Here is a 25,521-nt window from a genome sequence, read left to right on the forward strand (position 1 = left end):
TCTCATATCGGCGCGCCCGAGGCGCCTCTTCTCCTCCAGTCCTGGGCTTTGGAGCCTCGGCTCGGGGGCGGGGCGAAAAACGGCCGTGGGCGGAGTCGCCGGGGCCTGGGCGCGGCTGGGAGCGGGGGGGCGTGGCGTGGCGGGTGCTTCCGGTTTCCGGCCGTGGGGGGAAGGGGCGGGGCCAGGGCTGCGGTGGGAGCGTTTGGTGGCGGTGGCAGCGGGGCGTGTGCGTTGGCTGTGGGAAGGTCGGTGAGCGTGCTTGCGCCTCCAGCTGGGCTCTGGGGGCCACCCAGGTCGTCCGGGCTTTCGACGGGGGGCAGCGGCGGTTAGTGTGGAGAGGGCCCGGGGCCGAGGGCCGAGCCGGGAGTACGGGGGTAGGGCTGGGCGGAGGGAAGTCGGGGCGGTGGCTGGAGTTGGGCTCCGGGGACGTGAGGGCCGGCCGCGGGGGCGAGGGGCGGCGCCGAAGCCCCTCGGGAGGGGCGCCCAGGGTGGGGCTGGGGGAAGGCGTGGCGGCCTTAGGGCCAAGTCGAGGGGCCGCGCGGGTGGAGCGCGGGGGACTCGAGCCGGCTGGGCGGCTGTGGGCGACCAGGGCTGTCGGGAGGGGCTCCTCCGGCTTCCGAAAAGACCGTTTTTTCTAGAACTTTCCCTGGATGAGGCCGTGAGGTGCTTACTCGAGACCCGCATTTGCTCTTGGCCCCGACTCCCGCCCGGAAGGAGTCGCTCTGGTGGGCTTTCGGAGGTACTCCCGAGTTCTCCCACCGCATTCGAGGCAGACGCGGCGGCGTCGGAAGGTTTTTTTTAGCCCCTGCTCTCGCCCTGGAGGGAGGCTGCAGGATTTCTCTCGGCTCGGTTGGAAAGGCTCGTGAGGGAAGGGCCTCCTGGTTTCCTTGGAAGGGGGGTGTGGGGGCGTCACCGCTCTCGGAGAAAGTGCGTTTGCTGAAACACTGCCGCCCAGGGGCTGACTGGGAAGGGAGTGAGCCTGATGGATGTCGAGAATTTTCTCCCGTCTATATAATCTTTATTAACACTTTCCCAGTGAAGCAGGCATAAGGAGTTTGCCGAACCCAGTCGGGAAAGGAATTCGCCAGAAAGGTGGCTCTTAAGGCACATACCGGAAGGCAGCAAGTAACTGCGTCCTGGCAAACGGGAGTTTGTCAGGCCTTTGAGCACTGTTGGCCAAGTATCCCTGCCGAGTTGAGCCCGGTTTCAGCCAGTGGCTTAAAAAGACTGGAGTAGAGTGCTGCGGTAGAGGGTAAAGAGTGGCTGCCCAGCTCTCACAACAGCTTCTGTCCCTTTTGTGTCCTGTCAGGAAACAAGCGCACATCTCACTGTTGGAAACCGTCTAGCAACACGATGAGTCTGCAGTGGACTGCAGTCGCCACCTTCCTCTATGCAGAGGTTTTTGCTGTGCTGCTTCTCTGCATTCCCTTCATTTCTCCCAAAAGGTATGGCCTGTGGAGCAAGCAGGCAAGCAAAAGGGTGATTGTTGCTGAGCCCCATAGCTTCTCCATGCCGGGTTGGTAAGACCCTGGAACTGGGGCCAGATGGAAACAGGTAGAACCTGTCTGGGGTTGAGGTGGCAGGGGTTGTGTTTATTATTGCCAACCTTCCACACAGTTTTGCTTTGTCACATCTTTTTGAATTCCTTTCCTGTGCACACTGCCTTCTGGCCTTCACCATGCTGCAAGAGGGAGAAGACCTATCTCTAGTTATGTTTCTGGGAATGCTGCCCTCCGCCTTCCCTTGGGTGCCTAGGGTTCAGGGGATGGCAGTATGGCATCTGGAAGACTTGCACCATGGGGTTATGTTGTAGCTGACTTGGTGACGTCTGTCCTCCCAACCAGTCCCACCGGCATTGCATAGGAGCCTCATGAGCATTACTCAGCCTGTGAGAGGTGAAGCCATAGTCCTTTTAATGAACAGAAGATCTGTTCAAAGTTAATTGGAAATTAATTTTTAATTACACATAATATATGAACATATTCTGATTTTAATCAGAAAATTATAAATAAGGCTAAATCTTCATACATATTTTAAAAAACTTTTTAGACAAAAACAGAGATCTCTGATATAATAAAATAGGAAGTATATGATATTGTCTAAGAAGTGCTCTTGCCAAAAGCCAGATCTGAGTCTCTTCACACTTCATACAGTTCAGAGGAAATGTAGAGACAGAGGCCCTTTTGGAGCTGCAATCTGGACAGCTTTGTAAGACCGACAACCTGGTTTCTGCAAAAAGTGGATTGGGAAAGAAGACAGAAGAGGGTGAGGAGAGATTGAAGCTACTTATCAACTAAATACACAGTCAGAACCTTGTCAGTTCAGATTCAAACAAACCAAGTGTTAAAAAAATTGCAACAATTGGACTTTGGGACTCTGGCTCTGATAATGAGGGATTCTTGTTCATTTTCTTGAGGTCTCGTGATAGCATTGTGATTGCATAAAGGCTCTTTATTGATAGAGTTACATCCTGAAGTATTTATGGAAGGAAATGAAGGGAAGTTTTGGGTCTGCTTCGTAATAATCCAGGGTGGTGGGGGTCTAGATGAACCCACCTGGGTCATGTGGAGAAACCGTTTGAAGAAATAACGTGTACGTGGCAAGCATTTTGAACATTATGTAGAGGAATGCAATGAAAAGTTTTCCATTTCCCTGCCCCTGAAACTAGTAGTATGCTATGTGTTAATTACCCTTGAATAATAATAAAAAAGAACGTTTTTGTTTCCCTCCGCAGAGACTCTTAGTGTTTTTAAGAGTGTGGCTTTTTTTTTTTTTAAGAAATTTCTGCACGTGGACAAGCATTCCCCCCCGCCCCCCCGCACTCTTGAATAGATGTCATAAATTGGAGAACTGCAGGCAGTCGAGGCTGAGTTCTGTTCAGAATATTCAGCCATTGGAAAACGGTGCAAGAGTGGCTTTCTGTTCTCGGGGCCCTGGGGCCCAAGTGGATGTTTGTTTATTTCTTCAGCCCTTTTGTCTTCTTCACAGATGGCAGAAGATTTTCAAGTCCCGCCTGGTGGAGTTGGTAGTGACTTATGGCAACACCTTCTTTGTAGTCCTCATTGTCATCCTTGTGCTGCTGGTTATTGGTGAGTGAACCATGGCTGAGGGCAGCTACGCGCCCCAGACCCTTTGCCATGGCATGGCCTCTGCTGCAAAGCCCTGTGCCACGTTCCACGTGTAGCCTACAGGTTGGGCTTCCCAGAGACAGACCCCTTCAGTGTCTCTGTCTTCTTGGGAAGATGCTCCCTCATCCCTGAACAGAGTGCTGCTGACTGCTGGCCTGGGCCTTTACTTTGACCAGCAGCAGCCTTTATGCACCCTGTGATGACCACTTCACTTTCCTGGGCTGGCTCCTCACGTCATTCCAGAACTGAAACCAAGAGAAGCTGATTGGTCCATGTTGATCTTGGTTTAAGCAGCACTGCAGTTCAGTCACGTAGACATTCTGTGAATAAGGGACTGAGCGACCAAATGGTTAGGGAGCGGGGCTGGGTAGGAAGCTGGGGGGCGGCCACCGGGAGGTCTGGTAGTGTATCTTAGAGCTCTCTGGATCTGGGTCAGGCTTCAGGTCTTTCTGGGTCCTTCTAGCTGTGATATAAACACAGCTAGGTCCTTCTATAAACACCATGTTGAGGTGCACACCAGCCAGGCTTGGAAGATAAGCTGGTCCCAGGGCATGCTCTGGGATGGGGCCTGGGGCGTTAGGGTACTAAGGTGGAAGGCAAGCATTTTGTGATGTGGTGGTATGATTGGAGACCAGAGGAATCAATATAACTTTAATCTGGCTGTGAAATGTGTGCTGTCCTAAGTGGTCAGTATGTCCCTCGGCGTAGATTCTCAACTATTGGCTGGATTCTGCTGTAGACAGTGGTCCTGTCTCCGAGGTGTTGATGCCCGCTTAGGCTCAGAGCCCTCCTGTCTCCCTGAGTCTCCAGCAGAAATGTGGCAGTTGGGGGGGGTAGGGGGCCATAGTTTGGGGGGAATGTGCAAGGCACCATCCACTGGCTGCAGCATTAGGCATTTTTCCTTCTTAATGTCTTAGCTCCTGATGGGCTGTGTTCAGGCAAGACTTCCTCTGAACAGGCCAGGTGCAGCCTACCCTTTCCCAACTGTGTAGGGTGGGTACCAGCTGCCCACATACGCATACTGTGCTGTTCTTGAAATACTTGGCAAGGCCCCAAGAAGTAGCTCTTTCCAATCAGGGTTCCTTCCCTGAGTGGTCTCTAAGCCTGGAGGGGCTAGGGAATATGTGTGTCATCCTTTGGGCATTAAAAAAAACAGACTTCAGAGTTTTGGATGTAGGGTAGGGGCAAGAATTGGGATGGGGAGGGGCTGTGCCCGGGTGCTGCCTCAGGGCCTTGCCCCTCTGTATAGGCTCCGTGAATTCCCCATTTCCTAGCACAGCCGATGGGCCAGGGAGGTCCTTTGCAGAACCTAGGAGTTGACAGAGGTGCCATTCTTCTTTTTTGAGGTCAGGGAAGTGCTTGGAAGTTAGAGAGAGATACCGGCTTTGATGACTGGCTGCTTCCTACCCTTAACAGTAAGAAGTGTAACCTAGAGAGGTCTGTCGAGACTTCTACAAATATAAATGTTAGCTAGCAGGAAATCCTGGTGAAAGGTGATAGGCATAACTAGCTAGAGCTGCAGCCCTGACTGGCCCCTAGCCTTCACCGGGAGGAGTCTGGGGCAGGTCTGAGGGGGTGGTGGGGGAGTGGGCTTGATGAGCATCCAGGGTCCAGGTCCTGGTCCAGAGGCCTGAGATACGGAGGGCAGCACTGTGTTGTGTGACTTGGGCTAGTGTGGCCTAACACCCCCATCCCAGTGTGCTCCCTGCCATCGGCCAAGGTGGTCCTTAGGGTGGCGGGGTTCCTGGATGTAGATGGGAGGGTAGAGAAAAACGTGTTTTTATTTTATTTAATTTTTTTATTTTTTTAAAGATTTGTTCATTTTAGTGAGAGCGAGCACTTGAGCTTGGTGGAGGGGGGAGGGGAGAGGGAGAGGAAGAGAGAGTCTTAAGCAGACTGCACTGAGCATGGAGCCTGATGTGGGGCTCAGTCTTACAACGCTGAGATCATGACCTGAGCTGAAACTAAGAGTTGGATGCTTAACTATAACTGCACCACCCAGTGGTGCAGACACTTCAAACATGTTTTGTTTTGTTTTAAATCACAAAAATAACACGTTCTTAAAAATTCAGAAATTTAACCCGGAAAGTTAAAGTCCCCCCATAATCCCATGTCTCACAGAAAAACCATCGTTAGTACTTTGTTGTACATGTCCAGGGGCACTTTTCTGTGTGGACATATTTACTAAAATGCTACGGACTGTTTGGGATTGGATTCAGACCATAGTACACACTGTTTTCCATTTACGGCAATCTCATCCTTTTTAAACATTGTCTGGTATCCTGGGGTACCTGGCTGGCTCCTTCGGCTCAGGTCGTGATCTCAGGGTCCTGGGTTTGAGCCCCTCATTGGGCTCCGAGCTCAGCGGGGAGTCTGCATCTCCCTGTCCTTCTGCCCCTCTCCCTGCTCGTGTGCGTGTGCATGCGCGCGCGCGCGTTCTCTCTCTCAAATAAAATCTTTAAAAAAAATTAACGTGTAGTATCATAACGTATGGTTTTGCTGTAATTCAGTTGTTTCTTTATAGGCATACTGGTATCATTGTGCATTTATGCAAATGTTTATGTAGGATAAATCCGTAGAGGTGGAATTGATGAGTCCAAGGGTATGAACGTTTTAAATTTTAGGTCTTATATTGGGCTGCTGTAACGAAAATATCATAGACCGTGTTGCTTAACGACAGACATTTATTTTTCACATTTCTGGAGGCTGGAAGTCCAAGATCAGGGTGCTGGCAGATTTGGTGTTTGGTGAGGGCCCTGTTCCCCATTTCATAGAGCCTTCTCGCTTTGTCCTCACATGGTGAAAGGGATGAGAGAGCTCTGTGGGGTCTCTTTTATAAGGGCACTAACCCCATTCATGAGGGCCCTGCTTTCATGACCTACCCCTCCCAGAGGCCCCACCTCATAATACCATTCCACTGAGGATTAGGTTATCAGTAAAGGAATCTTGGGGATTGGGAGACAGGAACACTTAGTTCGTTAACAAATAGGCATGTTGTTGGCCTGGTTTAGATTTCTGCAAATGGTGGAGAATGCTTGCTTCGTGATACAGATTAATACCAGGACGCCAGTAAAGGGAGGCAGATTTTTTTATAATGTGAGGTCAGCTTAAAAACCAAGCAGTCACAAACTAAAAACCAAGAACATCCATATAGTGGTACCTTGCTTCTCTCCCATGGGGGTCTCTTAAGAGACCTTTCTAGGTAGATCTCTATGTACTGACTTAAAAAGATGTCTCGGGTAAGGGGCGGGGGCGGAAAGCAGTAGATGGTTCCATTTCTACGACATAGACAAATAGATGGTACTATATTTGTAAGCTAGAGTGCTGTATCGCTAGCGGCACCTCTCCGGAGCAGAGACTTCTCACGATTCAGTTATTTGCATGCCCCGTATACACCCAGAGCTGTGCTAGGTCCTGGATGTGGCAGAAAAGATTTCTGCTCTTGTGGTACGTAGTCTAATTCAGGGGAGATGGATAATAAACCTGTAATTAGGGTAATTTCAGCTTAGGACGTGTTATTACAGAGGAAGTGGAGTAATGTGGCTCAAAGTGACTGCGTTGGGTAAGACGACCACGTGTCCCGTGCTTACTGGAGGTGCTTATGTCATGGGATATTTTCTCTTGGCACATTTCTGGTATATTTGGATTTTTGATGAGCGTGCACTTGTTTTGTAATCAGAGTAAGACTATTTTTTTGTATCGTCTTTTGATTTTTTTTTTTAATCTTTTCCCCGTTCTGTAGGTTGCCTTTTAGTTTTGTTGATTGCTTCCCTCACTGCAGAAGCTTTGTATTTTGATGTACTCCCAATAGTTTGTTGTCCTTGCCTCAGGACACGTTCTAGAAAAATGCTGCTACAGCCGATGTCAGAGAAATTACTGCCTGTGCTCTCTTCAAGGGTTTTTTTTTTTTTTTTTAAGATTTTATTTATTTATTTGACAGAGAGAGACACAGCGAGAGAGGGAACACAAGCAGGGGGAGTGGGAGAGGGAGAAGCAGGCTTCCCACGGAGCAGGGAGCCTGATACCGGGCTCGATCCTAGGACACTGGGATGATGACCTGAGCCGAAGGCAGACGCTTAACGACCGAGCCACCCAGGCGCCCCAATTTTGAGTTTATTTTTGTGTATGGTAAAAGAAAGGGGTCCAGTTTCATTCTTCTGCATGTGGCTATCCAGTTTTCCCAACATCATTTGTTGAAGAGACTTTTTCCCATTGGATATTCTTTTCTGCTTTGTCAAAGATTATTTGGCCATATAATTGTGGGTTTGTTTCTGGGTTTTTCTGTTCTCTTCCATTGATCTCTGTGTCTGTTTTTATGCTGGTACTATACCATTTTAATTATTACTGTTTTGTAATATAATTTGAAATCTAATTGTGATCCCCCCTGTTTTGTTTTTCAAGATTGCTGTGACTATTCGGGGTCTTTTGTGGTTTCATACAGATTTTAGGATTGTTTGTTCTAACTCTGAAAATTGCTGTTGGCATTTTGATAGGGATGACATTAAATCTGTAGATTGCTTTGGGTAGTATGGACATTTTAATGATACTTGTTCTTAGAATAAGGCAGTTTAAAATAATAAAACCCATTATGAAGCTTGGAAATGGAAAAGCCTGTCTTCAGCAGGCAGCCTCAGTGTCTTGACTCCTAGGCTGCTCATTCCTCCTCCGTGGGGATTTACGTGAACAGGCCGACCCTGGGTTATTGGTGGGGTAGCTGATAGCCAGCCTGACTTGAGGTACACAGAACCAGACACTGGGGGCTCCATGGATGTTGCCAGCAACACCTCAGACTTGGTTAGCATCTTGATACAGAGCAAGTTTGTGGTCTGGGTAGAATGGGGCCAGGGAGTACCATGAAAAAAGCCAGAGGAGAGTGGGTCTCAGGGCAGAGCTCCTGACAAGGTGTCCTCCCCAAGGTGTGTGTAGTACAAAGGGGAGATACCTGGGGTGACAGATCTGGGGGAAGTGAGGTCACCTTGACTTATGCCGCCTGTCTCCTCTTGATAGCCCAGTCTTGGCCTGAGCAGGAGCTAATGCCCTTGTGTGTCTTCTGCTGCAGATGCTGTACGTGAGATCCGGAAGTATGACGACGTGACAGAGAAGGTGAACCTGCAGAATAACCCCGGGGCCGTGGAGCACTTCCACATGAAGCTTTTCCGTGCCCAGCGGAATCTCTATATTGCCGGCTTTTCTTTGCTGCTGTCCTTGTGAGTGAGGGAAGGGACCCCTGGGCTTGCCTGTGACTTTGACCTATTCCGTCTGTGGCCTTGAACTGGAGGCCCTGATTTCCCCAGAGGCCTCTGATTTTCCTTCTGACCTCCAGAGGCAGTGTGGTGAGTGGGAGAGGTCCGATCGGAATGTCAGAAGACTTGTGTTCTGGCTTTGCCGTAACTTGCCACCTGCTCTTTTAGGCAAACACATGCCCAGCTTGCTCTCTGTAAGGAGGTTGAAGTGAATGATGAGGCGTTGCCCTCTGGGAGAGGATCTTTGGAGGCCGGCTTAAAGGGACCAGTTAAATAGGGGCCTTTTGGGCATGGGGACCTGACCTGAGAAGAGTGGGCAGAAGTGGCACAAAGGGGCTGAGAGCATGTCTGTCCCCAGTGTAGACCTGTTGCAGGAGTAGCCTGTTTCTGGTGGGTTTTTTGGTAAGACTGAGTGCCTCAATCAGCGCCAAGGGGGTAGCTAGTTGGGTAAGACTAAAGTGATATAAAGCACCTGTTTGAGTCCGGAGGCCGCTTTGCTGCCTTCTGCTCACAGGGTTGCTCATCAGAGGGGCCTGGCTGCCATTGAATGGCAGCTGATTGGCTGGGAGTAAACATTATACTCAGGCCAAGGGCTACCAGGGGTTGGCAGGGTAGCATGTGAATTCTCTAGCTGGGCTCCTATGCCTCTGGTCACTGGGGCGTCCTTCTTCATTAGGCATTAGAATGGCTGCCTGCCTGGGTTTCAGGTTTTCAAAGGAAAAATCAGTTGTTCAGGTGACCTTGACTACTCTCAGTCCATGTTGGAGTGTGGCAGGGTCGGACCTGGGAAGGGCAGAGCTTTTCCAGGTGGTCTGTTGGATCATTGAAGGGGTCTGTGAGCATGCTGTCTTCAAACTGGAGAGTCAGGCAATGAGGAGGCTGGGAGGACAGGTACCGTGGAGTTGGAGGGTTTCGGGAAGCTCTAAAATGAAGCGTGATTTTGTGCTCTGAGCCTGAAAGGGAGGCAGGTCCAGAGGATTGCATCTAACTGCAGGTGAGTCCAAGGGAGGAGGAAGAGTTCGCTATGTCTAAAGAGCCCACAGAGGGGCACCTGGGTGGCGCAGTCGGTTGGGTGTCTGACCCTTGGTTTCGGCTCAGGTCGTGATCCTCAGGGTTGTGGGATCATCGGGCTCCGTGCTCAGTGCAGAATCTGCTTCAGGTTCCCTCTCCCCCTCTGCCCTACCCCTGCGTGTGTGTGTGCTCTTTCTCGCAAATAAATCTTAAAAAAAAAAAAAAGGGCCCATAGAGGCTCGGGGGGTGGGGTGGGAGGGGACTCCCTGGCAAACTTATGTTTTATCTGAAAGATAGGAAAGACAGAAAGAAAAGTAAGGACGGCTGCAGGAGAGCACATAGCTGTAAGGAAAGCAGCGTCAGGAAGACGGAAGCCTGCAGTGGGCTCTGCGTCGTGAAACACCATAAGTGAGACAGGACAGGTGGCTGGAGTAGCTGCTCGGGCCTGCTTGTTGCAGCAGCCACAGACCTCCTGCCTCTCCCTTGTGGCTAGAAGATGCTTTGCTGCGCTCTCCCGTGTCCCTGTCCAGTAGCCTATCCAAAACCTTGTGAGGTTGGTCTCGTGCAACTTCTTAGAAAAGGAAACAGTGACCCCAGGGGTCAGTGTGGATTCACCAGTTGCTCACAAATGATCAGTTGAATCATTTCTGGAATTTTCTAGAAATACATACTCCTCCCTAGTCTAGGACTCAGATCCTATATGGCGGCTGTAGTCCTTGAGCAACTTCTCTTTTTGCACAACGTTAGCTATGGAAAGTTCTTGTCCAGACTTGATGTCCACACAACCTGTACGTGGCTTGCAGGAAATAACTTTAAATAAAAACAAAACTGTAATCTTTGTTGCTTTAATTATAAAGTTATTCCTGCTCATTGTAAAATAGAGACTCCTAAACTTCAAATAATACAGGAATGTCAGGCACAAGGGTGAGCACCTTGTCTCATCCCCAGAGATGGGTAATAATGGGATGTTTCCGAACTCTTAAAGTCACGTTTTATGTAACGTGTAAATTTTCTTGCACAAGTGCCGTGGGTTTTTTTGCTCTGCTTTGACTTGCCCTTTTCACTGAATGATATGTCTTGGTGATTTTTCCATGACTCATGCAGACTTCTCTTGTTTTTAATGGTCATGTAGTCTGTCATGTGAGGGGACCAGTGTGTGTAACTAGTTCCCTGTTCTCAGATATGTGAGCTGGTTTGAAATTTTTACTATTAAAACCCACTTTCCCACATCAGTCCTCCCGGGCATTCTGTTCCTTTTTGCCTCTTAACTCTTTTTAGTCATTGGAAATGGATCAGTGGTGTCCTGCTCCCTTGGCGCCTCGCTGCTGTGATGGCCTGTGGCCCAGTCGCCTCGGTAGGAACTGGAGGTTTGCTGGAAATGCAGCTCCGCAGACCAGCCCCTGGCCCCCTGGAGAGCAAGCTCCGGGTGAGCCCCGTTGCACGTTCGAACGTGGACAGCGCTGCTGCGGCGCGTGTGCAGCGCGGGCCTTCCTGGAGGCCAACAGCGGGTGGTAGTTCGGGCCGTGGCGTGGGCTTTCACTCCCTGGGACAGGATTCCCCGAGCTAGGTCTGGATCCCGTCAGGTGCATCTCAGATAGGGGGAGCACTGTCTCGCTCTCCTCATTTACCTGCTTGGTTCATAAACCGGGCTGTGTGCGCCCTGTAACGTCTGAAGCGCTTTCTCTCTTTGAAGGATGTCTTCTCTCACCTGTTAGCCGCATACTCCCTGCTCTGCGCGGAGGGCTCCTCTCTTGTTTTGTTCTACATGTCTTCGCTGATGGGACTCTGAGCTTTTTAAAAATATTTTATTTTTAAGTTGTCTGTACACCCAGCGTGGACCTCGAACTCACAACCCCAAGGTCAAGAGTCACGTGCTCTACCGACCGAGCCAGCCAGGTGCCCCTGAACCAGTGATTCCTGTTAGCTGTGTGCAAACCTGTAAAGGAACGAGCAAGAGCTGTCTCTTTGTCTCTGCTGGGTCAGGTTCGGTTGTATTGTGACAGTTGTTTTGTGGGGTCCCGCTCACAGTCTTACTTAGCTCGACGGACACGTGAGCATTACTCAACAGGAGACAGTGCTGGGTTATTGCCGCAGAAAGGACAGAGTAGTTGGCGGAGATGTGCACATGAGTAGCCCTCCCTGCCCCATGTTGGGGTGATAGCAGAGGGGTGCCTGCAGTGCCACGCTGCACAGAATCACACTTAGGGGGGCTGGCAGTGTCTGAAGAAGGACTCAAAATTGGAAGGAGACTGGCTCTACCAGGTCAGGGTGTGGCTTTGGGTAGGCTCCTCCCCTCCTGCGCTACGTGTTCTCGCCTGCTAAGGGCTTCTCTCTCAGACTGCAGCCCTGTGGCCTCACCTCTGCGTGCGAGTGGTTTGTGTGGTTCGTTTGGGTTCTGGTTCTGTTCAAAGCCAGTAAGAACTTTAATAACCTGTGTAGTTCTGGCGGGCTTATGAATGGAGAAGGGCAGCCCAAGAGATGGAGTGGCCCGAGTCGCATGGGCTCCAAGTGGCCGTGCCCAGGCTCATGCCTGGTTCCTCCCCCCTGTTCACTACCAGCTCGTTTGCGTCGGTGTGAGCTGCCAGTACTGGGTTGTTGGTTTTCAACGTACCTCTTGACTGTAGACCGGATAGTGGGCTGTTCTGTTCCCTGAGTAGTTACTGCTTGGCTCTTGGTAGGAAGGCCTCTGTGCCATCTGTAAGCCAGCATCTACTTTCCTGCATGTCCTCATTTATTAACCTTGGTTTCATGAGTCTCAAGATTCTAATCTCTTGGATGACTCTGTCCCTTTCCATACATCTGAAGATGGTCAGCGGGTAGCACATAGTCTTTGGAGGAAGATGAGGCTTGAAATTAATAACAAAATAAGTTCTTTGAAACGTTACTGCTGCCGTAACTGCTGCTGACCTATACTTTGGCTGTGTGCCTTTCTAGAGGTTTTGACGTCTAATAGCAGCTACCGCTTGCTAGGTGTTCTGTGTACTAGGCACAAGATAATTTTTACAATAGTTTTGCGAAGAAACGGGGGCGCAGAGAAGCTCAAAAACCTCTCCCCAGTCCTCAGAGCTGCCTCTTGGCAGAGCCGAGAAGTCAAACTTAAAACGATGAGACCTCCATGCCTGGATTCTTTCCCTACAGAGTCTGCCCGTTTCTCAGAAACAGGGTCAGGGGGTGGGGCACCTGGGTGGCTCAGTCGGTTAAGCGTCCGATTCTTGATCTCCGCTCAGATCTTGATCTCAGGGTCATGAGTTCAAAGCCCCCGTTGGGCTACACGCTGGGCATGGGGCCTGCTTAAACAAACAAAAGACAGGGTCAAGCAGTAGCTGCCATGTGGGAACTTGCATTTTCTTTCTATCGAGTTTATCGTGAGCAATCATTCTAGGACAAGTGATCTGCCTCTCCAGCATTCCTGTGTGTCTAGCCAGTTGCCCACTCTTGAACACTGAGCTCGTCTTCCCTGTTTTTCTGGTCGTGAACAGTGGAAAACTTCCCCCAGTTGCCATTTTGCGTGTACCTCAGCTAGGCCAGGTGCTTTGGGCCTCTCGATCCTGTTTGACGCATCTGCCTTGGTCGCTCTTGTTGGCACACATTGCACTGGAAGGTGCTGGCTCAGTCCCTGAGCGAAAGTAGGTTCTGGCTGAGTGTGGAGAGGGGCAGGCCACGCAGGGTGGCTGGGTCAGGGGGAGTGAGAGCTGGGGTGGAGCGTTGAATTCTGGTTCCTGAGTCTGTGTCTGACCTCCGGGTGGTAGAGTGCTGACTTGTTCCAGTGGCACTGCCCCTTGGTCAGAGTTGTGTCTTCATGCTTGGCAACGGTCAGAGGTGGGGGTGCAGCAGGAGAGCCCCGACGGAGGGAGACCAAGTCAGAGGTTGCTGGAGGGAGAGCTGCTGGTGGCCCGAACCAGGGCGTGGTAGCGGGGGGCGGGCGGCGGCGAGAGGGCAGAGGGGTGCTGACGAGAGAAGGGGCGAGGCCAGCAGGAATGCCGGGTTTCGAAGGCTGGGGGCACTTGCAGAGTGGCAGTGCTGGAAGGAGCATGCCCTGGAGGGAAGGGAGCCAGCAGAGCTCGCTGGACAGGGGCTGGGCAGCAGGATGGCGGGCTGCAGGCTGCTTCATGGAAAGGTTGACAGATGGGTGAGAGGGAGGTGCCGGCAGCTCCGCTTCCCTTGAGTTGGAGGGGAAAGGAAATGTGCCAGGAGAGGCAAGACTGGGCTAGAGACCTGGAGACAGTGGGCTAGTGGACGTGAGGACCACAGAAGAGGAGAGCGATGCTCAGAAGGGCGGCTGGTGGTAGTACTGGTTCCTAGCGGGGCCCTCATCGGGAGCATGGTGGGGACCCCGCTGCTGCTGCTTCCAGTGCTTTCCTAGCACCATTGGCATAAAGGCTTGATACCCAGGTCCTTTGGGATGTGATCCCTCCCTGCAGCCCTCTGCCGTCTGTGCTCTGGTCTCCCCATGTCATGAACTGGCCATGTGGGTCCCCTTCCCCAAGTATTTCTGTGGCCTCTGCCTGGAAACCCGCCTCCCCCTCCCCTGGTGGCCCAGCTAAATCACCTCTTCATGCTTCCCTGAGGTTTCTCTCCTGAGTCTGCCCTGTGAGGCCCATGCCGTGCTGTTAGCCGGCCCAGCAGACTGGCCTCCGAGGCCCGGGCAGCCGTGAGGTACGGCATGGGAACCTGGGCTTGTTCCCTGTAGGCCAATCCGCTCTGTGCCAAGGTTCCAGGCACACGCTGAGGGCTGCCTAAACCTTGGGGACTGAATAGGGGGTTGTAGGCACATAGGGAGAGTGTCAGGCCTGCGTCCAGGTTGAGCTTGTCAGACTGCTGTGCCAGGCGTTGTAGATTGGAAGCCCAGCTCTTCAGGTCTCCTGAACTCCTATAGTAGGGACCCCAGGGGTGTTAGAAAAACACAGTGTCTGAACCTTCAGAAGGTGCACGCTGGGGGCCTCTGGTCTGGGACAGGTGGCCTGGGACAGGCTGCTGCCGAGTGCAGATCTGGGCAGCTGCGGGCCCAGCCAGTAACTTACTGTTGCACACCCATTTCCTCGGTTTCTGCGTCCCCACTCGGAGACTGGCAGCTGGCCATCATCCCTCTGGAGTGGCTGGGAGTGTGGCCACACGGCAGCTCCTCCCGTGCTGTTTCGAGTGTTCTTCTGTGCTTTTGCTAAAATGTCAGTCAAGGTCAAGATAGTGCTCACCATCCAGACCCAGGAAGGTCCACTCCTCCGTGTGTATTAATGACCTGAATTTGATCCACAGGGATGGCTGCTTTTCTGCCTATCCCTCCGGGCTGGATGGTGTCACTGCAGTCCGCTCCTGTAGTCAGATGGGCCTGCCCCCGTGCCGCTCTGCCAAGTTCCTTTCCTTCATGGCCAGTGACCTGGGGGCTGGGTTGTCTGTTTGAAGGTGATTGAGTCCCTTTTAACCCACAGGGTAAAATCCATCAAGACCCACTGAGGCAAGCAAGGCAGGCTCTGCTTTGCCTTTAGGTGAGCGCTGCTTATTTCTGATGTTTAGCTCTGCGGATGGTTGATGCCTGTGTCCCTGCTGGGGTGCACGTGTGCCAGGCAGGGGCCAGTGGCCAGCCTGGGCTCTCTTGCCGTGCCTTGACCCTGGCTGCTTCCCCCTTCCCTCCCATAATGAGCCATGGTGGCCCTGAGAGGCAAGCTGGTGTGACCATAGTGGGATTTGGAAATTGGGTCTGAGTTTGGATCCTGGGTCTGTTACTGGCAGTTTGGTAACCTCGGGAAAGTCACTAAACTTCTCTGAGCCTCTCCCTGGATCTGTAGAGTGAGGATGAGGGTGCTTTTCTTGTGTTCTTGGTGTGGGGATTGAGGTGAGTCAGGTGATGTTCTCCGCATCATTTCGGGCGCATAGGGAGTATTTAGTAAATGGTAGGCATTCTCAATTTCACCCTGAGTAGTGATAAGAGTTTTCTGGGATTTTCCCCACTGTGTGGTAAGCTGTGCCAAGCTCAGGCAGGGAGTCAAAGAGAAGGCCCAGTTTTGGCCCTCAGGGGTCTTGTGTTGTGGGGCCCGGCCTGAGGGGGGGCGCGGAGTAGAGTGGGGTGGGCTTTGCGGCAGGAACACAGGGTTGGGAGACGGGCATCCTCAGGACACCCAGTTAGATGGTGCTTGGGGGCTCTCAGCATTGGCCAAGCACTGGAATCACCCGGGGCTGCTGCTAGCTTTGTTGACGCAGACAACATAACCATTTATAGAGGCAGAAAAGAAGGACGGTCCTCCCCCCCCCCCCCCGCCCCAACATGACAGCTTCAGCAGTGGGAGTCTCCTGGCCACTTCCATTTTATCTCCCCACCTCCACTGTCCCCTGGCTGTGCATTATTTTTTTTAAGATTTTATTTATTCATCTAAGAGAGAGCACGCGGGTGCCTGAGCCGGGTGGGGTGGGGGGTGGGGTGCAGAGGGCAGAGGGCGGGAGAAAGAATCTCAGGCAGACTCTACGCTGAGCAGAGCCCAACGTGAGCTGATCCCAGGACCCTGCGTTCATGAGCTGAAACCAAGAGTCAGATGCTTAACTGAGCCACCCAGGCGCCCCTGGCTGTGGATTATTTTGAAGCAAATCCCAGGTATCATGTTTACAGGCAAAATAAAATTTCGGTTTATCTCTGAAAAGACAGGGACTTTGTAAAAAAATCATAAGCAACACTAACATCTGATGTGTAAGAACTTTACAGTAACAGCTTCGTAACGTAAACTTGAGGCTATTCACATTTCCCTGATGACCATGTAGGTTTTGGGTTTGGGTTTTTATAGTTTGTTTAAATTGGTATCTAGATAAGGTAACTAAGGGTTTTTTAAAATCCTGATGCTCAGGCCTGCTGGAAGATAGAGTGATGTGGGTGGAGGCCCTATCACAGGCCAGGTGTGGGTTTGGCCTTCAGTCCCACTTGGTCTGTCGCTCCATCTGTTGCTGTATTGGCTGTGGTCGTTAGTTTCTGAGCACTGCGGGTCTAGGCACTGGGTAAGTCTCTTGCAGAAGCCCTGTCCCCGCCCTGCCCCAGGGCCGCTCAGCGCAGTTGTAGCGGCGCACGCTGCCCTGTGGGTGCTGGGCCACGAGGGGCTCTGGGGATGATGGGGCAGCAGGAAAGCAGGGTTGGGGGGCTTCTCTACACGTTGTCCAGGAAGGACCATCTGACATGCATCAGAACAAGCGTCGACTTTTAAAGTACGGATTGTCTGTTCAGCTATTTGATTTGGACTGAAGAATTGTCTTCTTCATGCTCCAGAAGCAGATGGTGAGTGACCTCCTCCTTTGGGGCAGGGTGCCAAGCAAGCAGAGATTCCTTCTTCCTGACTCCAAGGTCACTGAAAGCCTGACGTTCCAGGAGGGCCCCTTTCTGAGGCAGAGTGTGGGGGAGTGGGGAGCAGGGTTCTAGATGGAATGGGACCACTGGGGCTCCTCCAGCCTGGCACCGTCCCAGCTGTGTGCAGGCTGGAAGTGCTCAGGCTGTGAAGGAGCGCGCTGGTGTCACCAAGGAACTGGGCCTGTCATTTAATGTTTTAATTGATTTAAACTGAAAAGGACACATGTGGCCGGTGGCCTTCCACATCAGACAGTGTAGCTGAAGCCACCTCTTGTCCTTTAATTGGATGCCCTGGTGCAAGCATGTTTCCCAGGCTCCGAGCATGGCACCTTGCCTGCTGGAGGCACTGCCTGTTTCCTTTGGACTCTAGTTACTACCGTGCTGGGCACGCCCAGGGCTGACAGCTCCTGTTCTCCCGTTCCCGCCACTGCTCCGATCACCACGTGGGTCACTCACGTATTTGAGTCCTTTGCTCTCTGTCCCCCGGATTATACAAAATCTCTTAGCTGGTTTCAAGAAGGCAAGCTGCCAAAGCCCGAGAAACCCAGCATGTTCCTGTCCCCTGGCTCTCTTTAGTGCTAGAGGATGGATGGCCATCTGCTTCCGCCCCACTCCCCTTTGGCTGTCCCACCGGCCACAGGGCGGCTGGGCACCACCGGGCTGTTAGCTGGAGTTGCTGCGGGCCTTGGCATTTACCCTGCTCCTAGTCCCCCAGTGCCCCATTTTCTACAGCCTTTGTACTTGAGGGCTAAGAGGAAGGCCAAGCCATGTGTGTGAAGATGTTCTCAGAGCGGCCCTTTTGGAAGACTTGCCCTGGATCTTCTTGAGTAAACTCTTTTTGCCGTTTTCCCCACTGCCTTCTTTTCATGATTCCAGACTCTTTAAGGGTGTGTGTTTCCTGGGGTTACTTCTGCCGTTATCATCATTCCACTTTGCCTGAAGCCTTACCTGGGGCATCAGCTGACTTTCGGTTCCTTGTCAGGGTGGCCTTTTCTTCCTCCTCCATGTTTTTTCCTGGACAGATGGGCTGGGTTCACCCAGAATCCAGCAGCCCTGCAGCGCTCTGTCTGGCACTGGGCCGCAGTCAGCCTGCAGAGTCAGCAGGTGGCACTGTGACACCAGCCTGTGCCCGCTTGCACTGGGGCAGCGGGGTAAAGGGGAGTTGCCTGCCTGCTTGTCCCTGTGGTGGGGTCCTGCTGACTCAGTGACCCAACTCACCGGAGGGCATGGTACCCAGGAGATGCCTGGGAAATGCTAAGTGGGCAGGATCGGCAACAGAGTCGGGGTGGGAGGGTTGCCAGAACCAAAGAAAATTCTAGTTGGCACTTGGGAGGACCCTCCCCTTGCTTTTGCTCCACGTCCTGTTAAGCCAGTGTCTGCCTCCCCTACTTGCCCACAGGAGGGAGATGGGATTGGTGCAAAGCACACAGGAACCCCGTCTTCCCCACCTGATACGGTTGGCGCTGTTTCTTTAGTGTCCACATCGCGAGTCTGTTTCTCTCTACTTCTCTTGTTTACTCAACCTTTTATAAAAGCATTGAGAGCTCCACTCAGTGTCCAAGAACATCTTACAAGAAAGCCGAGTCAAATTCAGGTATTTGGGGATGACTTTTGTCTGCCAAGGAGACATCTAGATCTTCTTAAGGTTTGTGTGTAGGCTTTTTCCTCTGTCACTGGGACCCGGACCCCGGACCCCGGGCCCCTCTGTCAGCCTGGTACCTTTGGGACATCCTTTTGGCTCGTGGGTTCTCATCTGTTGTCCAGAAATGGGTGGCTAAGAACAGTTACCTGCATAATAGTACATGGACAGTAGAGCAGAGTGTGATAGAGGATAAGGGGCAGGAGACAGAAAAAAGGCAGTCCATCAGCCTGTTCTCCAGGCAGACATCTTGGGGGCAGGTGCAAGAACTCGGGGCCCCTTATGTGAGGGGCAGTTCCAGAAGGCCGGCTCCTGGGCTCGCTGCTCTTGGCTTGGCCCCGGGCTGCCAGCTTTGGTTGTGAGTGTTTTTACACCGGCCTTTTAGCTACCACTGCAGTCACAAGCCTGGCTTGCTCATCAGCACGGTCTTACCTGCACCTCTCTGCCGCTGCTTCCTGTCACCCTGCTTCTGCCTGTGTCCTCGTCGGTGTGGCTGGGCTGAGGGAAAGCGGAGTCGGGGAGAGCCGGGGCCCCAGGGAACAAATGACAACTTGAAGAGGTGCTAAGGGGGAGCACGGAGTGAGCACAGCGCAGCCAGCCACATGGGGGCGTGCGGAGGTGCTGTGGGAGAACCAAGAAAGGGGGGACCTGGGAGGGTCAGGAAATGGTTTTTGGGGAAGGTGGTGATTGAACTGGATCTGAGTCATCAGAAGAGGAGAGGCTGTCGCAGACCAGAGTGCAGTGGCATGGAGACCAAGCGAGCGAGAACCCAGTGTGTTCCAAGAACGGCCAGCTGTCTGGTGTTACTGGAGCAGAGTGCTCCATGGCTGGTGAGGGGAGAAGGCCCAGGGAGGGACTGGCATCAGAGGGTTTAAGCAGAGGGGTGACATGATCAGATTGTCTCGGACAAAGATCACTCTGGCTTGCTTTCGGAGTGTGGATTGCAAAGCCGTATGGTCAGGGGTAGGGAGGAGACTAGTGGGAGCTGTTAATCAGCTAGGAAACAAGTACTGAGGCCATCCCCGTTGGCAATGGGGATGACCTGACTGGAAGATGGTGTGTGTGGAAGTGATGTGGACAGGACTGGGGGGGGGGGGCTGGGCAGGAGAAGGGCGCAAGGTGGCATGCACGCAGAGTGCAGGGAGACCAGCAATGCCCTTCAGCACAGTGGGGTGCAGGGACGGTCCGCCCACAGACAGGCTGAGCTGGACTTGGCTTAGGGACCCCCAGGGGCCAGCCTTTAGTATGAGATGAGCCCTGTTGATGATGAGATTGGTGGGCCGTGAGGGTTGCTTGAGTCAGGGGCAGGGGAGAATCATGCGAGGAGGGCAACCTATCAGCTGCACCAAGTGCTGCTGAGCGAGCACCCCAAGGATTCCAGGGCACTCCTTGGAGCGGGCGGTTAGGCCGGCAGTGGTCCTGCTAGTGACTTGGCCAGGGCAGGTTCTAGGTTGGTGTAGGTTGCCAAATGGAGGGAGGGAGGACGAGAGGAGCGGCTTGGGCCAGCAGGAGGGAGAACTCCTTGAGAACAAGGTTCCTGGAGGGAAGAACTACCAGAATTGTCCAGGACAGGGAGGAACAGCTCTACCAGGAAGGCAGAGGACATGGACTCATGGGGCTGGAGTGGGTGGGGGGTGCTGGAGGGTGCCTGCCCTGGTGGCTCCGGCCCTGTACTGAGGGAGAGAGCCTAAGTATGGGCTGTGAACCCGGGCCGGCGGGCTGGAGCAGGCTGCGGTTTCGGGAGGCTCCCTGCACAGCTCTGGTGCTGGTTTCTCTTGTGTTTGCCTGGGCTCATGGTGGTAGCCCTGGCTCTCCATAGCTGGGGATGGGCTGGGAGGGCACTGAGGAGAGCTGGACCCCTGCTGCATTGCTACTGTCACCACTGCCACTCTGGGGATGGCCTCCCTGGATAACCGGGGCGGGGGCTTGGGGGGACAGCCGAGTCCTCTTCATGTCAGCCACCTGCCTGGCCTTGTTGTGCCGGGGTGGGGGGTGTCACTCTTGGGCTTACTTGCCCCATCTTTGCCTGCTAGATCCAGCAGGTGGCACACATGCCCTCCCCCCAGTCTGTCACCATCTGGGAGGAGGGGCCTCTTCCACATCACCAGGATCTGCTCAGAGCTGCCGAAGCACTTGAGCACTCATAGCAGGGAGGTTTGGGAGGTTGGGGCTTGGTCAGACTTGCCTTTCTTTCTGGGTCCCTCCAGTGACTTCCGCCCTGCTGACATAAGTCAGGTGTGTTGCTTCTCTCTGGTTCCTGGGGTTCTTGGGAGCTCCTTCCACTTCCAGGGCTCCAGCCCAGTGGGGGGCAGGCTGGTGTATAGTCAGGGGCTGAGACAGGGAAACCTGAGCCCTGGGCCACGAGGTCTGGCTGCTAATTTTAGAGAGCACATGTCATTGGAAACTCTCCCTTCCTGCCAGGAACCAGCAGCCTGGCTTTCCCCATACTGCCAGGGGCCCCTGGAGCCTCTCCGCAAACCGGGAAGTGTGGTGGGCATCTGAGGGCCCCTGTGTGCCCACCTCCCCCCCACCCCCGGCCCGAGGACTTGTGCCTCACAGGGACTCTGCCAGGGCCTGTGCCGGTGGGGGGAGCGCATCTTGTTTCGTACTTACCCCATGCCCTCAGGCTGTGTGAGCGGCTGGTTTCCACAAGGACCCTGGGAAAGCCGGCCTGGGAGCAGGCATCCAAGGCCGCTTTGTCTCCTCTGAGCAAGCACTTTATTGTGGAAACACTCTGCACAAAGCAGTCTTCCCCTGTTCCCCAGCGGTGCCTGTAGGTGCCTTCCTCACAGCTGTGGCCAGCCCGGGCCTCTGGCTCAGGTGTGTGGGGAAAGTGCCCTCCCTCCTCCCCCACCACAGTTCTTACTGTTTGAGCTGTGCCTTTGTCCATTCCTCTCTTCTCCTGTCAGCTAACATTTCAAGGACAGGGCTGGCTGTTGGGGGAATGGAGCAGCAGGTGTCCCCCGGCTGCCGCCTGCTTGACCCTCGTGGCTGGTCTGCACCTGAGATGTATGCCTGGGCCCTGGTTCTTCCTTTTCTGCTCCCCTGGCGCCGGAAGAGCTTGTTGTGGCTGCCTATGGACCGTGTTTAGGAAGGGGGTTGGGGAGAGAAGAGAAGAGTCATTTCTGTCTTTCTCTCATTTGGCTTGGGAGTGGTCCTCTCCAAATTGAGAATGGGTGGTGGTTGCAAGCTTGGCTCTTGGGGTCAGACAGATTGCAGTGGGGATTTGCCGTGGCCATTTTTGGCTCTTGACCTCTATCACTTGCCTTAGCCAGTTTCCCCTCTCTGAAATGGGGCAGTGATCGTGCCTCCCCGATCAGCTGGGCTGAGGATTTGGCCCAGAGGTTGGAAGTGCCCCCAGATGCTAGCTGCTCCTGTTTACCAGGGCAAGCCTGACCTCACAGCTAGGAGAATGGTGCTGTGGCTTCTCTGGAACATCTAGGTCCTCGGCTGGAAAGGGCTAGGTTCGGGGTCCTCCGGCTGCAGCTAGGCCTGGTCGGGGTGTCCTGTCAGTCTGTTGCTTCCTGTACCTTTGGGACTGAAGGACAGCCGCAGGGCTTTGGGCAGCTGTTTTGGGGCAGTATTAATCATTCTGGTGGCAGAAGACAGCTCTCAGGCTCCACCTTTTCTCCACCTGTTGCCAGACCCAGGCTGGTGGCGTCTTGCGTGGCTGCCCTGGCAATCCCAAGAGGACAGGTCTAGGCTAGAGGCAAGCTTGGGCCAGGAGCAATCAAGAGAAATTCATGCCAGCCATTTTCCCTGCTTTCTTCTGCTCAGTTCTCCCTTTTTTTTTTTCAATTGCAGCCTGCTGAGACGCCTGGTGACTCTCATCTCCCAGCAGGCCACGCTGCTGGCATCCAACGAAGCCTTTAAAAAGCAGGCAGAGAGTGCTAGTGAGGCAGCCAAGAAGTACATGGAAGAGAATGACCAGCTGAAGAAGGTGTGTTCTGCCTGCTGGACTCGGCCATGTGACATTCCCTATGGGTCCCAGGGCCACTGTTGGCTTGTCAGGCTGGGAAATGTGTGACACTGGCTGTTGGCAAAGCTGAGGGATTGGGTAGAAGGTGAAGGGGTGGTTCTTGGTGGGAGTGTGTAGGGGAGGGGCCCGGGGGACTTGACAGGGAAAGGGGCACCCTCTTTGCTACCTTGTCTCTATGTGCTACACCCAGGCCAGACTCTTGCCTGATAAAGCTGACTCTCTAGTGAGCTGGGCCCTGTGCTGTGAACCATGGGCAGGTTAGCATAGAAGAATGCAAGATAAGGCCTGTGGTCTCCTGAGGATTGTATCAGCTGGGGACAAGGCAGGGACGGGAGGTGGCCAGTCTCAGAAGGCTTGTGCGAGGAGGTGCGTTGTGAGCTGTGCTATGAAGGAGATGGGTGTAGATGGACTTGGATTCATTCGTAGGCGGGATAGAGTTGCATGGGCAGGGATGAGTTTGGGGCTCCTGGCCAGAGTGAGCTATGGAGCCTGGGGAGAGGAACAGAGGTCATTGTCAATGAGGGGTGACTGGTAGAAATCTCCAGAAGAGAGTAGATTGAGTCATTGGCTGGACTGGTAAACCCCACAGAGCTGCTGAGAAAGAGAGGCAGGGCGTTTGGCCTGTGCTGACATTTCCCATGGGGCAGGTCCTGGGGCCGCTTGAGGAATCACACTCTGCAGGGAAGACAGAGCTGGATCGCCTGTCTCCCTCCCTCCCTCCCTCCCTCCCTCCCTCCCTCCCTCCCTCCCAAGTAACCCATGCCCTTGGCGTTCTGCCTAGGAAGCTGCTGTTGGCGGGGTCAAGTTGGATGGTAGGGATGCCGAGGAGAAGGTGGAAGAAGAGAACAGGAGCCTAAAGGCTGATCTGAAGAAGCTGAAGGACGAGCTGGACATCAACAAGCAAAGTGAGCATTGTCCTCAGGTGTCCCCCAGCCCCTGAAAGTCTGGAAGCTCCAGCAGTGGTGGTTGTCCCTCTTGTGCCAAGGTATTAATAACAAATGCGCCCTTGGGCTCAGGAACTGGGTGAGAACAAACGGCCCTCTGCTCGGCTCAGTGGTCTGGTGTCCGTCTGGGGGCCCAGGGAGTCCTGGATGCTCCGAGACTAACTCTGGAGCATCTCGGCCAGCATCAGGCCTGGGGAGCGCTGCTCCCCACAGGTGCCGGCATCACCAGGGTCTTTGGGGCAGGGACAGAAAGAATGCGGGAAGCTACACCAGAGCTGCTTGCAGTGTTCCCGAAGAACCTGCTGTGAGTTCATCTGCTCCCTTCCTGAAGGCCCCGCCCAACCCACTTGAGCTCTCAGCTTTGAGGATGGGATTCTGCTCCCTGCCTCCTGCTCTCACCTCAGCCTTCTCAGGCTGTCCCATGCCCTTAGCCTCCCTAGAGTCACCTGTGCCTAGAGCCACTTGGAGTCCCTCCGTCAAATGGGCCTGGGGGTCCTTGGTATTTTCCCGCTTCCCCCAGTTGTGTTGGCCAGCCCTCCTCCACTTTGGGGGCTCTCACAGTAGCCGGCAGGGGAGCTTTTTGGAGAGGAATGCTCTCCTAGACAACCTCAATGGGGACATGTTCAGACTTGTATCTGAACTTGTATCCAGCAGGTGGGTTTTTCTCTCCCTAACCCTGTCTTTCTGTTTTCCTTTCCTCCTCATCTGCATCATCCCCAGAACTAGAGAAAGCTGAAAACGAGGCTCTGGCCATGCGGAAGCAGTCTGAGGGCCTGACCAAGGAGTACGACCGCCTGTTGGAGGAGCACGCCAAGTTACAGGTCAGCCGCATGGGTGGTCTGCTCTGTTGGAGAGGATCAGAGCCCCGCACCCCCGCACCCTCGCACCCTGAGCAGGCCCAGAGCAGGCCCATCCCCAGCCTAGCCTGCCTCAGCAGAGCCTTCAAGAGGCCCCAGTGGCAGACTGGCTGCTTTCTCTCCTGCTCCCCCTTTCTTTCTCCATTGCTGCTGACTCTGGGTCTACAGAAGAGCCTGCCAAGCAGTGCTAGTCTGGGCCCAGCAGCTGGAACCCTTTCTCAGGCAGGAGGGGTGTGGCTTGGCAGATGGCAGCTGCTTGCTAAAGTGGCCTCAGCAGTGCAGTGGGCCCTCTGCGCTGTGGTCTGCCCAGCCTCACGCCTGGCGTCAGTGTCTTTGAGAAGAGCTTTTTCCCTTACATGTGCACCTGGTTTATGGTGCAGGGCCTGTGACTCTAGTCCAAGTCCGTTGCAGGGAGACTCTGCGACGGGCAGCTGGCCTTCTGTACATGGGCTGTGGGGGTGATGCAGGGCCGGGGCCACCCACCTACCCCATCCCCCACAAGACCTGTCTGAGTCCTCAGATTGGCTGAATCTGGCAGCTCAGGTGGCCTGGAAATTGAGCCTGAGGGCCCGGTAAACACCCCTAAGTTCTGACAATTTGCCTTGTCGCTTGGTGGCCCAAATTTGCCACCGCAGCAGCTGAAGAGGAACAGCCCGGGCCCCAGAGGAGGACTGGTGGTGGTTTCAGTGTAGGGCGGGCTCACGGACAGGACCCTTAAAAGATGTGCAGAACTGGGCAGGGCCTCAGCTGGGACTTGGGGGAGGGACTCGAATGCTGGGCCTGCCATGGGCCCGAGATGGCAGTTGGGGTGGGTCCCTGCAACTTGAAGAGCAGAGTGACCGAGGCGCCCAGCTGCACCTCCCTGACTGGTATTAGGGTCGCAGCCTTTGTTAGAGTGGGGCCCCTCCCGCACTGGCCGACCTTCCCCTTGCTCACCTGGTGCCTGTCATTTGGAGAGAAGGCAGCCAGCTGGGCCTTTGGGGTGGAGGGGCTAGGGGCTGAAGGGGAGGGGTGCACCCTGGCGACCCCTTGCCTTGTGGTTTCTGTCCCTTCCAGGCAGCGGTGGACGGCCCCACGGACAAGAAGGAGGAGTGAGGCTGCCCCTCCCTGCCTGCCGCCCGGCCTGTGCCCGCTGCTGCCTGCAGCCCGGCCTCCCGGGTCCTTCGGCCTGCCCCCCACTGCTTCTCGTGCCCTGGCGCAGCTTGCAGTCGCACGCTCTCGCAGCGCGCCATAGGGGACCCAGTTTCTGCCTGCTTCATGCTTCCCACTGGGTTGAGCCTTTTTTGTGTTGTGTATTATTTGGGGCTCCAGGGCCCCTTGTCTCTGGTCCTGCAGGAGGGTGGATGGAGCAGGCAGAGTAGAGTTTCTCTTGGGGACAATAAAAGTTGTTATTATGTGA

General features: G+C 54.0%; 1 protein-coding gene across 5 annotated transcripts; it reads left to right on the forward strand.

The window, feature by feature from the left end:
* The first annotated feature begins 177 nt into the window (after positions 1-177).
* Positions 178-25,521, forward strand: BCAP31 (B cell receptor associated protein 31). Of its 5 annotated transcripts, none has more exons than XM_028094372.2 (8): positions 178-245; positions 1,310-1,445; positions 2,989-3,089; positions 8,188-8,335; positions 22,147-22,282; positions 23,103-23,226; positions 23,986-24,086; positions 25,179-25,521. In XM_028094372.2, exons 2-8 carry the CDS (start codon positions 1,354-1,356, stop codon positions 25,215-25,217), a joined length of 741 nt encoding a protein of 246 aa, XP_027950173.1. In that variant the 5' UTR covers positions 178-245; positions 1,310-1,353; the 3' UTR covers positions 25,218-25,521. The 5 variants fall into 5 exon arrangements, with proteins under 5 accessions (XP_027950173.1, XP_087884720.1, XP_027950174.1 ...); XM_088028594.1 differs by having other exon boundaries at positions 192-249; XM_028094373.2 differs by having other exon boundaries at positions 242-325.

The sequence above is a fragment of the Eumetopias jubatus genome, unplaced genomic scaffold, assembly GCF_037043125.1.
Source record: "Eumetopias jubatus isolate StellerSeaLion01/CBP00866 unplaced genomic scaffold, mEumJub1_p1.0 scaffold_11, whole genome shotgun sequence".
Lineage (NCBI taxonomy): Eukaryota > Metazoa > Chordata > Mammalia > Carnivora > Otariidae > Eumetopias > Eumetopias jubatus.